A 12,518-nucleotide genomic window follows, 5' to 3' on the forward strand; every position below is an offset into this window, starting at 1 on the left:
GAACAAAAAACAACATTCAACCATCAGTACATCAGAACACAATAACTGAAACATTGTCCCTTGCACTTTGCACTGCTACCTACTACAAGACATCTTTTACTGGAGTGCAGTCTTTAAGTATAACAGTTGCCACAGCGGGGCTGAAATGGCTAGTCATAAATTCTGTAGCCTTAATAAAAATATGTGCAGTGGGTGGTAATGAGCAATTTAGTATGTGAACCAATTAAATGCTTTCTTCTTACCTAGATATAAGAAAAGCTCAACATATGGGTATGGCCATTTTTACTACATAGTGTTCATGAGGGACTAATGATTTTTCTCTCTGTAAGTGCAGTGGGGAGCTTGTTACTATTACAACTCCAATCATTAAACTCAAATGGTCTATGAAACTGTGCACAAAAAACTATGGACCTGACAAAAACAACTCAGCCCAGAGTTGTCAGTGATAACATTTATAAGTCTTTCCTGAAAACCAAATGTTCTCTTTGTTGCATTTTAGACCAATTACCCAATGTTTGTTTTATGGAGTAAGAGTACTGATACTAACACACTGTGTTGTTTAGTAATTACTACTGTCAATGTACTCTTTTGCACATCATGTTTGCTTTTTGATATTTGTGTGTCTCAATATTAAATTTCTAATAATTGATTACATAATAATTTAAAAATATTGTTCTTTAAAGATTTGTAAGTTAAAAGCCTTTAATAAATGCTAGCTGATCACAGCACCAACCCACACTTACAGCCATGATATAATAAAATAGGGTATTGTCTTCTTGCCATAACCATACACCACTTTAGTCATTCTCTTAAACAGAAGAGGAATAGGTGTTTAGAAAAAGAAATCAAAAAAGGAAATAAATCTGATTATAATTCCTGAAACTGAATCAGCAGCAATGTGTCCATTGCGTGATGTTATGTTTTCTTGCTTCATCACCACTCTGGCATATGCACTACTAAATGTCATCAGCTTATTTTTTCACACCCATCACACTGTTTTAGTCTCACATATCACTTCATTTCTGTCCTTAATGGCAGGCTAGACACAGGAATAGGCAAAAAATATAATTTAATTGGCTTCTTGCCAGAAGAGATTAAGTTAGAACTAAAAGGGGCAGATAAGCTTGCAAATTAAAAACAAATACATGATTAGTGAAAGGTTGCACAGGAGGGTGAAATGTGACTGGAAATGCAGAAAAGGTTTTGGCTGACACACTCCTTTAATGTTACATTGAAGATGAGCACAATCCTTCATCAAGGGCAGACTGGGGTGGTTGTCCCTTTTAAAAAAAAGGGGGCAACAGGCATATTCCAGTTACCAAGAAATCACACTTCTCAGCCTCTGGGGAAAGTTTATGTTTGGGTACTGGAAGAGAAAGTTTGTTCAGTAGTTGATAATCAGATCCTGAAAGAACAATATGGATTCCATCCTGACTTTATGCTTAAACAGATAAGTATGTCTATGTCTGTGTAAAGTGCTACAAGGGTAAGGTATTTCATTAATTTTACTTATAACCAACTCCAAATTTGCAAGTGACTTATTTTTAAATATTAGCTTTTTTATTAAAATGTCCTTTAATAAATGGCTAATGTAAGTCATGTAGTTTACTTGTTTAAGTTATCAGGTTACTTTCACTATTAACATATATTAACACTTTATTAAAATACCAAGGAGGCATATGGGTGTTGTTTTTGCACTTTCCAAATAGTACATATTTTATCTTGATGTTAGTCTGTAAATCCTGCAAATAATTGCTAATATGATTACATTTTTTCAGGAAGTCACTAATAAATAATTCTACTAACAACCTGATAGAAGTAATAAGTAATGTATTACTTTATTTGAGCAACTCTGATTACAAACAATATACCCATAATCAATCAAATGGCAGTGCTTATCACGGGGCAAACTTGAGAAAAACATATCTGAAAATGGTTAAAATGTATCGTTCAATTAAAATATAGGTGCTGTAGTCCAAACAAGGATACACCCACCAGTCTTAACCTGTCACCAGCCAGCAGATGAACCCTCAAGGGCAGGGAATATAAGACAATGCAAGGTGGCCACTAAGGTGGCTTTAAAAAGAAAATTGGTCAAAAAGATACACTTATAGTAATCCAGTCAATCTTACAACACAGAAGTACTCACAAAGGATAAATAATGCTCATGAGAATCAAATACTACTCTGAAATTTTGTCCTTGGTTTCATGCCTCTTAAGCATCCGGATTCCCTCTGGAGATTAAGCCAGGGAAAGTATCATGTTAAAATCATGTATACATCAGCATGACATACATTAAACTATGCTTTAAAATCCTGAGATGCCTATTAAAATTATCAGGATTACTATTTACAATAAGCAGTATTATATAACTTTCATATCAATATCTTAATAGGATGTGCATAATGTGTAGTCTAATAATGTGTAAAACAGAAAAATCAGAAAGTATAGTTTTTTTTTTTTGTTTCACTAAACTTCTTATGACTGTTTGAAAACTAATATACTACTATCAGACATCTGGATACACTGCTAGAAAACTGACTTGTTTCTGTTTAGGAAGATTATGACAATCCATTACTGCACATATGTATTTTTCAACAATTTTTTTGATCTGTGCCCTCCTCCACAATAACCTGTCGTCTAAAGTGGAAGAGCTTTAGATTCATCAAAAATTTCACTCTCCAGTTTTCGAAGAATCTCAGCGTTTTTGGGTTCCACGATACCGAAAACATCAATATCTTGATGATGGGTGTGTATGTGTCTGTGTGTCACAGTTTCTTGAGGACAGTCTAGAGCTAAAATGGCTGGACAGAAAAATACCAAACTTGAAACTTAAGCCTGTTATGAGATGATGATGTGCCGATTAGTTTTTGAGCCAAACCGTGCAAGAGAAAGAGGCACTCTAGAGGAATCCTCAAATACAATAATTCTGCAATTAATTATAAATTCTTCTCTTCAATTACTATTGTAATGACCTATTTTATGATCAGAAAGATCAGCATCAGAGCAGTAAATGATTACTAAAATGTTATAGAATAGTTTGGGTAACTTAGTTCCTAGGGCGCAAAACCCATGTTTAAAGTTATGAACAGACCATTTGGCAAAAAATTAAGAATAAAAATCTGATTACTGCCTGGTTACCTTTTCATATTTACATTAAAAATAATAAAATCACATTAAACAAAGAAATGTTCATTTCTATGATGTAGGTACTCATTTTTACTAAAGTTCCTTTACTGAACTATGCAAAAAATAACACTATTCTATGAAATATAAATTCAAAATAATAAATAGAATTTTCACAAGTTTGATTGACTTCACTATTGAAATGGGCCTGCCTGAGAATTATTATCTTACATTTATCCTCTTTATTTGCTCCATTTTCTAATATTCCAGTGGATTTTGTAAGTATTCAGACCCCTTCATTTTCTGTACAATTTACTGTGTTATAGATTTCATTTTAAATAGATAAAATTGCCATTTTTGCCCATCAATCTTTATGCAATAACTCATAATGACAAAATGGAAGCATGATCAAGTTTTCACTTTGCCATTTTTGGTTGTTGAGTTTAAATTGATTGGAAAAAACAGAATATTTATGCATTTAAAATTAAATATACAGCACAATAAAGTGTGCAGAAAGTGAAAGGGTCTGAATACTTTCTGAATGCACTGTTATAAGTGGCCACTGATAAATAAAACTTATCAGGAAAAGCATCGCCTTGTTTTTAAAGGATACAAAAGCACCATCTGGAGGATATGGGGAGTAGTAATGTTTTCATATTTTTTAATAATCTTTATTATATCATAAAACAAATTCCACATAACAAAAAAATGCAAGGCTATGAGGAAATCATTTGACAGAAGACTACCCTCATCCTGGAACCATGCAGTGCAGAAATTTGCTTAGTACTCATTTTTTTTAAATTGTCTTTTATATTAATTTTTAAGCATAATTTTTATTTCAACTAAAATTATATTATCACTATTAGTTTTGGCTTTAGTCTCAGTTTTCATGAACCTTAATAACCCTGCACCATTCAATGATCAATAACTGCTTTTCAACAACATTGAAAGGAATTGTTTTTGATGCACACTTCAGTAAGTAATGATATCTCAGCAATGACTCAAAAATCAAAGACCAAATTTTCTGGAGATGTTCATAACATTATAAGCTAGCTTTAGTAAAAAATTGACCAATTTTAAAATATAGTTTTTTTTGCTATTCAATTTTAATATTATAATCACTCGTGACATTTTTTATTTTAGGGATAGCATAGTATTTACACAAAATATTGACCTAGAAAAGAATAAAAATTATGAGAAACATTTAGGGAGACATACCCAGTCAAAGTCATAGTTCTTCCTCTCTCAATAAGTTCAAACTTTGTTAGCTTAAATCTCCCTTAATATTGATCCATGCCACATGCAATTTCAGTTCCATGGTTTACTCCTATGACCAAAATCAGCAAGTGTGATGATTTGAAATTAAATTACCCTATAATGCCAAGGAGGACCAAAATTGCACAAAAATAGGTTCAAAATAACAAAAGAAAGAAATTATGTAAGTTTGCAGGTGCATTAGAAACAAAGGTAAATATACAAGAAAAAGAACAAGACATCAGGGCCCCACTGGGCCTACCTATATATGGGTTATCAACTCTCCCTGGTTGGGTGACTGGTCCACTTTCCAACCTTATTCCACCTGCTTGCATGTTCGGTCCTCCTCCTGTGCTACTTCTGGCCTCTTTCCTCCTTACTATGAGAAATCTTGTCTACAAAAATCCTACAGATTTAAAAGTAATTGTAATCATTTGAGGCAATTCAGGACTGATCCAGAACTCAAAAATAACCAAGGAAACCAGAAGAAGGGTGATTATTTTAAACACCCACAACAGCAGGTAAAACACAATGAGTGAAAAAAAAAAAAAAAACCCAACAACAAAGGCCAGGTCCCTCTCTAATCCTGTAAGGTGGCTAACCTACTATACTTTTCCCACACTGTAACACTGATTGACACTTCTTTCAATCTCCTTATCCTAATTCTAGAGACATTATGGCCACTCTTCCTGCTTCAAGTTCAACCAATAATGGACTTGAAGGAGCTTTTAAGCACTATCTAGGAATTACTAGTGCTAGACCATTTCTGGGGTTCGCAGGCCTGTCAGTGGAGCAGGACAGTGACAGCAGTCTGTCGCTGAAGCTGCTCTTCTGTCTGGAGATGACACTGTTTAGTGGATGCAGTGGATTCTCCATAATTGATAGGAGCCTGCTAAGCGCCCATCGCTCTACCACAGATTTCAAGCTGTCCAGCTCCATGCCAACAATAGAGCCTGCCTCCCTCACCAGTTTGTCCAGGCGTGAGGCGTCCTTCTTCTTAATGCTGAGCACACCACCGCGTAGAAGAAGGCGTTCGCCACAACCGTCTGATAGAACATCTGATGAAGTTTTGAACTCCATTTTGTCTTAAAAGAAACAGTCAACTCTACTGAGGACCATTCAAGATAATAGACAGCAGTAGGCCTATACAGTAGAACCTCTGGTCACGAACGTTTCTGAATACGTACAAATCGGGTTACGATCAAAAAGTTTGCCAAAATTTTTCATCTGTTCACGACCACACGCTCTGGTGGCGAACAAAAACACTGGCAGCCAGTTTCCCTACACGTGTTCGTACGCGCCAATGATTTCCCATTCTCTGTTCCCCATTTTCTTTTGTTTGCGTACACAGGGCCTAACAAAGCAGCTGATGTTGCAAAAGGAGTTACAATGTTAACCAAGCAGAGGCCTCAAGTGCTGGAAGAGGTGGAAAAACTGTTGCTAGTGTGGTTGAACGAGAAGCAGCTTTCAGGGGATAGCGTAAGCAAGGCGATCATATGCGAGAAAGCCAGGAAAATTCATGGCGATTTGCTGAAAAAAAATCCTTCTTCGAGTAGCGAAGATGAGGAATTTAAAGCCAGTAGAAGATGGTTTGAAAAGTTTCGCAAGTGGCATTTAATTTTTTTTCCCTGCGTTTAAAACTCATAAAAAAAAAAGTGTTTACAGCGAGCGGTTCGTAAGGGTCTAGCACGAGCTCTTAATATGTTAGTTTTCTTTGTTGTTACTTATTTTAGTAATAAAATTGCCACTTGGTAACAAGATATACATTCAGTTAGATGTTTTGTGCATTTCAGCGGAAGATTCATTCACAGCCCAGGAGATTGCCACTAAGGCACAATGTTTGCACAAGATGCAAAACAGTATTTAGGAAAAGCTTTCAATATATTGCATTCAATGTTTGATTGATCAAAACAAAATTGTCACATCCTATTAACAGAAAAATGCTCAAAACTTGGAAGAGATCATCAACAAGGACATATTGTTTGTTTAAAAGGGCATAATGCTTTTCAAAATAATATTTAACTTTTTGCTGTACACAGTAAAAGTCTCAAGAATTGCGAATTTACAGGGCAGTGATTGTGATCATAACAATTACCCATCATATACATATTATGCAGGACAAGTGAGTAACTGACATTTTTGTAATCAAGAACTGAGAAGGGATTAAACAGTTGTGTGTGCGAAAAAGGTACCAGTTCTTTGATTTAAATTTTTTTGTTAGACTGTGGTACAATATAAAGATTTAGTAGTTAACTGCTACTATAATAATAAAAAGAAGGATATGGCCAATTCTAGAAACAACAATTCTTTAAGCAATTTTTTCACTTTGTTAGACGGTACACATTTATTTTAAACATGCATATATTTAAAGATCCTCCTAGATAGGATCTACTAGAATTGATAATATGAAGAATAATAATAGGATATAAAATATCAAATTCCTTTCAGACACTACTCTTTACAAGGCCCCTTGTTCATTCTTTCTGTTATTCGTCAGTGTGTGTTCAAATGTTGCTCATGTCTTTGCATTCGCTTTTTTCTTTCTTGTGGTATGTTATAATCTCATATTAATAAAACAATCCTATGCATGTGATGATTAAATCACCTAAACTATTGCTCAAATAACATGACTTTGAGATTAGATCAACGGTGCATAGACAGAGTAAATAACATATCTTGAAAACTACAAAACTTACTTTTGGATCACCAGAACAGCTTTAGACTCTTATCTTCCAAAAATGGTCACACCAAAACTTGTTTATATCAAGCACTTTGTTATTGAAAAGGAATAGTTAAAACCTTAAAATCTCTATTTTTCAATTTGATACTATGGTGTTTGCTCATTTTAGTGTTCTTTTTTTGATAGTTTAATTTGCTGATATATTTGATGAATTAAAAACTAAATAATAAAACAAATATTAAACATTAGTAATTACAAAGCAGTAACAAAGTAAAATACTGTATAATGTTTTTCTAAGCTATATTACAGCAACAAAATATACTAAAAATGGACATCATTTGAAATACTGCTAAATCGTCTAAACTGCACAGTTTTTCTATAGTTGTCATTACACTACAATATCTTGCGTAAATATAAAATAGGACGAATGATCAGGCCATTGATGGTAACTGAAAAATACCTAAATATTTATCATTCAGTATGCTAATAATTTTCAAAATTTAATTTACAGTAAAAATTGCTTTACTCTGAAATACTTTTTTTTAACATTTTCTACCTAATGGGCATCTGTTAATTTAACATCAGTTCAGTGTTAAGTTCTTTCAGTGTATAAGGTCTGCATAACCAGTGACTATTAAATGAGGTAGTCATACATTTTGAGGACCAGGTGTATTTTTGCTTTACCATCATAGCTGCTACAAAATATCAACATATTAAATAAAACCCCCTTACCTTCTTAAGCTGCATTTCTAACTTTAAACATTCCTCTTTTTTCTGTTCCAATGATATTTCAAGGCTCTTCAATTTTGAATCTTTCTTGAGACCAGAGGAAGCAAGTGAAGAAGCATGTTCTTTCAAATCCAACAAAGATGTCTAAATGAGAAGAAACAAGAAAATCTATGTATCACACAAGTGGTTCAAGCAGACTTTCAAGATATTATGCAACATTTTAGCTTTTGAATTGAAAAAAGTATTCTTGATTATTGAAAAAAGAGGAAAGCCGGACATTCAGTTCAATAGTCTAATTCTTTCTAAACGAGCTTGACACATGTGTACTGCTTTAATTTTCCAAAAGTATTTGTTTAACAATTGTTTAACAAAAATACATGTGTTTTAGACATTTTGACTATACAACTGGATTATGCAACACAAGTAACTTTTTGAATTTTTTAACATTGTTGCTGTTTAGTGTTTGCCACTCAACAGTCCCTACTGAGGCCAAAAGTATCAAACTTTGTGATTTCCATTCCCCATAAAAACATTTTTGGATATCACAACAAACACAGGGTAAGCAACAGTGTAAAAAAAATAATAAAAAAACATCATTTTTGGGTGGAGTATTCTTTTAAATTAGGTTATTCAGGTCAACTCATGATAAAGTAACTGAAAAATGTACCACAAAAGAGAAGGTGAGGTAAAGATTGTATTTAGATACATAATTTATGAACAAAAAAACAATTCTGATAAAGGAGTTCTCAGAATTGTGTTGCTCTTGTATGATGGAGAACCAGCAATTCAATTTCAATGCCTCCTTATTCTAGACTAGGTGAGTGACAGTTTTAGACATCCACCCTACATTTCTAAAGTGTGTTGACAACTAACACACTAAAAAGCTAAAGGAGAAAGAGGGAATTGCCCATCATGCTGAGTTTTTATTGACACGCAAAGCCTATTAAGACAGCAAAATTAACGGAGAAACAGAAATTCAACTGCAGGCCCCACTTGCATTCCTGAGTGAACACTAAATTGAATGGTTGAACTACAGCTCTATGAAAATTTTATTTCATCTGATAACAAAAGTGTAAATCAGAGTTGTAATGACACCTCTGCAGAGACTCCTTCAGACAAAAGCAAGTTTAAAAGAACATTCATTTTAGGAATTTAATCACAAACTGAACAACTGGATCCTAAATTCAATATTGTCACTTCACTGTAAGAGGCACCACTTTCAAGAAATGCTATCTTTTGTATGGTGTGGAAATTATGGAAACAAACACGAATACTCGGTGGGTAGCGATGAGCGAACTCTGCAATGTTCGCTTGCCTCAAGTTCTGAGAAATTACTAAGTGTTTGCAAATATCGTTGAACTCAGCAAAATGCATTGAAGTCAATAGGGACGGACTAAGATTTAACTGGATTATAATGGGGCAATCATCTTTAAAGTGTCCCTGAGGACTAGGGAAATGTCTGCTAACTAAACTGGACCAATTATTGTGTTCAAAAAGGCAACCTGAGATGTGCGGCAGCAGTGCCAAACACTGTACCACCGTTATGAGATCATACAAGAAAGAACACCGTCAGATATTGTATTTCTTCAAAACAAGGCAGAAATTCAGAAATTGTAGTCAGAAAAAATACATAGGTTGTTTTATGTTGATTTATGCATGAAACAGTTGCGTTGTGTGCTTTTCGGTAAACAGACTGGCAGCTACTCGCCAGCCCTGAGGATATCGCAAATTAGTCGAGGTATAGCTGCGATTCCTGAGAGACAATCTACCAGAAATTATTGCAGGGATCCGGGTTCGAATCCCACTCATGGCACATTGCTGAGTGAAAGAATATATCTCTAAAATATTTTCTTTTTAAACTTTCTCTTCAATGAACGGTGCTTTGAATTCTACTTTGCAGATTTAGTTCTTTATTTTTATTTTTTGATTAAACAAAAACTGTTTAATGAATGATTGATTTGTTAAGGAACATATGGACAACAAGCATAGTTAAAATCTCAATTAAACAAACTGCCTGCAAATTCTATTGAATCATAATTATAACAAATAATAACGCATTTCACTTACTTATATAGCACCTTTACCATGGTCTCAGACGGCCGCACAGATAATCAAGGAGTACAATAAAAATGAAAGCACAATAAGAATGAATAAATAATAGTTCACAGCCTTGTGTTTGTATGTATTTAAAACATTTGGGAAGTAATATATTCTAGTTGATGCTGACATTTAATTAATTTGAAGTAGGTAAAAATAAATATTTGGAAATATTGCAAAGGGAAAAGTTTATATACTTATAGTAAACAGCACGCACACCATTTAGTTAATTATATATCTTGTTCTTCTTCATTCGGCTGCTCCCGTTAGGGGATGCCACAGCGGATCATCTTTTATATATATCCTGGCCAAATCAGGTATCAGAATAGCACAGAAACCCGCGAACAATCTGCACACTGTCCTTTTCAATGCTAAAAACAAGAAACGAAGTTTATAGCATTCCATGCAGTTCTTGCCCAGCGGTATACACAGGATAAACATCAAAAAGAATTGCAAATCGCATACAGGAACATCGCAACGCCGTTAGAAGGAAAGACTCACGATCACAGATCTATACGCATACAAAATTAACAGGACATACGTTTAACTGGGACAATGTACAAGTAAGATTTAAGGCCAGTACTAAAAGTGCCAGAGAACTGGCTAAATCTTGGCTATCAGACAAAAACGGCATTAACAAACATTTGGACATAAACCCAGCATATGCAAACTTAAGTAGAACATGTTCATCCTCTTTAATAAAATCCCTGTGTGTGTCCAGGTGTCCGTGTGTGTGTGTCTTCTGGTGAAGTGCTCATGCGCGGGGCACGGTGCGATGTGCAATATTACTGTCAGAGAAAGTTACAGGTGTTTTACGGGAATACAAACCAGTATTACTGCGAGAGGAAATTAAAGGTACACAATACAGTGACTCATATTACAGCCACATACAAGCCAGTATTACTATCAGAGGAGATTAAAGGCATATTACTGACGCGCACGCCTGTATTACCGCCAGAGAAAATTAAAGGTATATTACGGATGTACAAGCCAGCGGACGTATAAAGACAGTATTACTGTCACAGAAAATTAAACACACATAATACACGACGGCAGCCCATGAAGAACGGTCAGCTCAGCAAGTAAACATCAACAAAAGAAAGGCTGAAAGAAAGAAAAATACGACCAACAAAAAGAATGAGGTCAAAGTCCCTTGCCATTTAATATAGACTGTTCCTACTAATGTTTATGCACTACTGTTCTAGTGCCCGTTATTGTAACGGGCTAAATGACTAGTAATAAATAAAACGTTATGACCTGTACCCTATATATATGCTGTTGTACAGCACGATTAGAATCGTCTTGAGTTTTAAAGGTGTAGGTCTATTTTATAAGCATATTTTATAACATCAATGTTAATATCGAGTATAACTATAATTATTATTATTCTGTATTAGCATTGATATGAACAATTTGTGAAATTAATGTTAAGTATAAAAAATAAAACTGATTATACAATTCAATGTTTATTATATTATTATTATTATATCTGTCTTTACACGTTTTGCACACATATTTAATAAATGCAATAAACTGTACCAAGAATGGTTAAAAAATCATTCAAAAAATGTGTACGTGAATGTAAATATATCTGCACAAACCGACACTTGTGAGTGACATTTTTAGAAAGTTCAAAATGAAACGCAAATCACAAAGCATCTGTGTGCAGACTCGAACAAGCTTTTGCAGAATACATTAACTGACAAGAGGCTGGCCTGCCCTTTCTGAGTTTTGGTAGCCAACACGAGCAGTGATTCGCTAATTCTTGGAAGCCGACCGAGCCATCATTGGCCAATTCTTGGTAGCCGAACCGGGTTGTGAATGGTCAATTCTTGGTAGCCAATACGGCCGCGATTGGCCAGAGCTTTCAATTCTTGGTAGAATCTTGGTAGCAGAAAGCGATCTGATTGGTTTTCGCTACCAAGAATTACCTCGACTCATGGCTGCTCGGAGGCCCTGTGGTAGCACGCATGGCAATGCATGCAGTAAGTAACTGATGTTTTAAGTTGGTTTATGTGACAAACTGTCGCTTTTTGTGGTTTTCAGAAAACAGTTTTTTGGAAAAATATTCAGCCCTGGGAGAAAAGGGGGGGGGGGGGGGGGGTGGAATCAACCCTAAAAGAGTTAAAGGCAGAAAATTCAAAGTGTCGTGTCATGATTGAAGCCACTGGCTCGTTCTATGTTTTGAAGTTGCAATGAAGGCACTCCACACTGTCTGTACTGATGCTTTGAACATTTTCTTCTATCAAAAAGATAAAAACGTCTTTTAAATAATAATAATGTGCATTTGAAGGTGTGTGAAAACACCACAATACCCAAACAGCATACCCAACAATATATGTAAAAGCAAGTAACAAACAGTCAGCTTTCTTTCCTTGTGTATACATCTGCTGTAAAATCGTGTGTGTGTGTGTGTTTGAGAGAGTGAGAGAGAGAGAGATTAAATATGTGTGCAAATATTTTAATACAGCTGTACTCTAATCACACATATTTTCTAAAACACACCTCATTTGTGGCCATGAACCATGTTCCATCTTTCCTTCTATATTTAACAAAAAAAAACATGGAACATTATCATATTTGGACATATTGTAGGTTCTTCAGAAAAACTGCAATTGAGCCGCACTATGTG

At 34.7% G+C, this 12,518-nt stretch overlaps 1 protein-coding gene across 3 annotated transcripts in view; it reads right to left on the reverse strand.

Annotated features, from left to right (window-relative positions):
* LOC114642058 (ELKS/Rab6-interacting/CAST family member 1) overlaps positions 1-12,518 on the reverse strand; it is an 814,051-nt gene that overhangs the window by 520,949 nt on the left and 280,584 nt on the right. For all 3 annotated transcript variants that reach the window (XM_051920296.1, XM_051920284.1, XM_051920290.1), the window contains one exon: positions 7,793-7,933. In XM_051920296.1, coding sequence (XP_051776256.1) covers positions 7,793-7,933 — 141 coding nt within the window. The remainder of the gene's footprint in view (positions 1-7,792; positions 7,934-12,518) is intronic.

This window comes from Erpetoichthys calabaricus, chromosome 1 (genome assembly GCF_900747795.2).
Source record: "Erpetoichthys calabaricus chromosome 1, fErpCal1.3, whole genome shotgun sequence".
Lineage (NCBI taxonomy): Eukaryota > Metazoa > Chordata > Cladistia > Polypteriformes > Polypteridae > Erpetoichthys > Erpetoichthys calabaricus.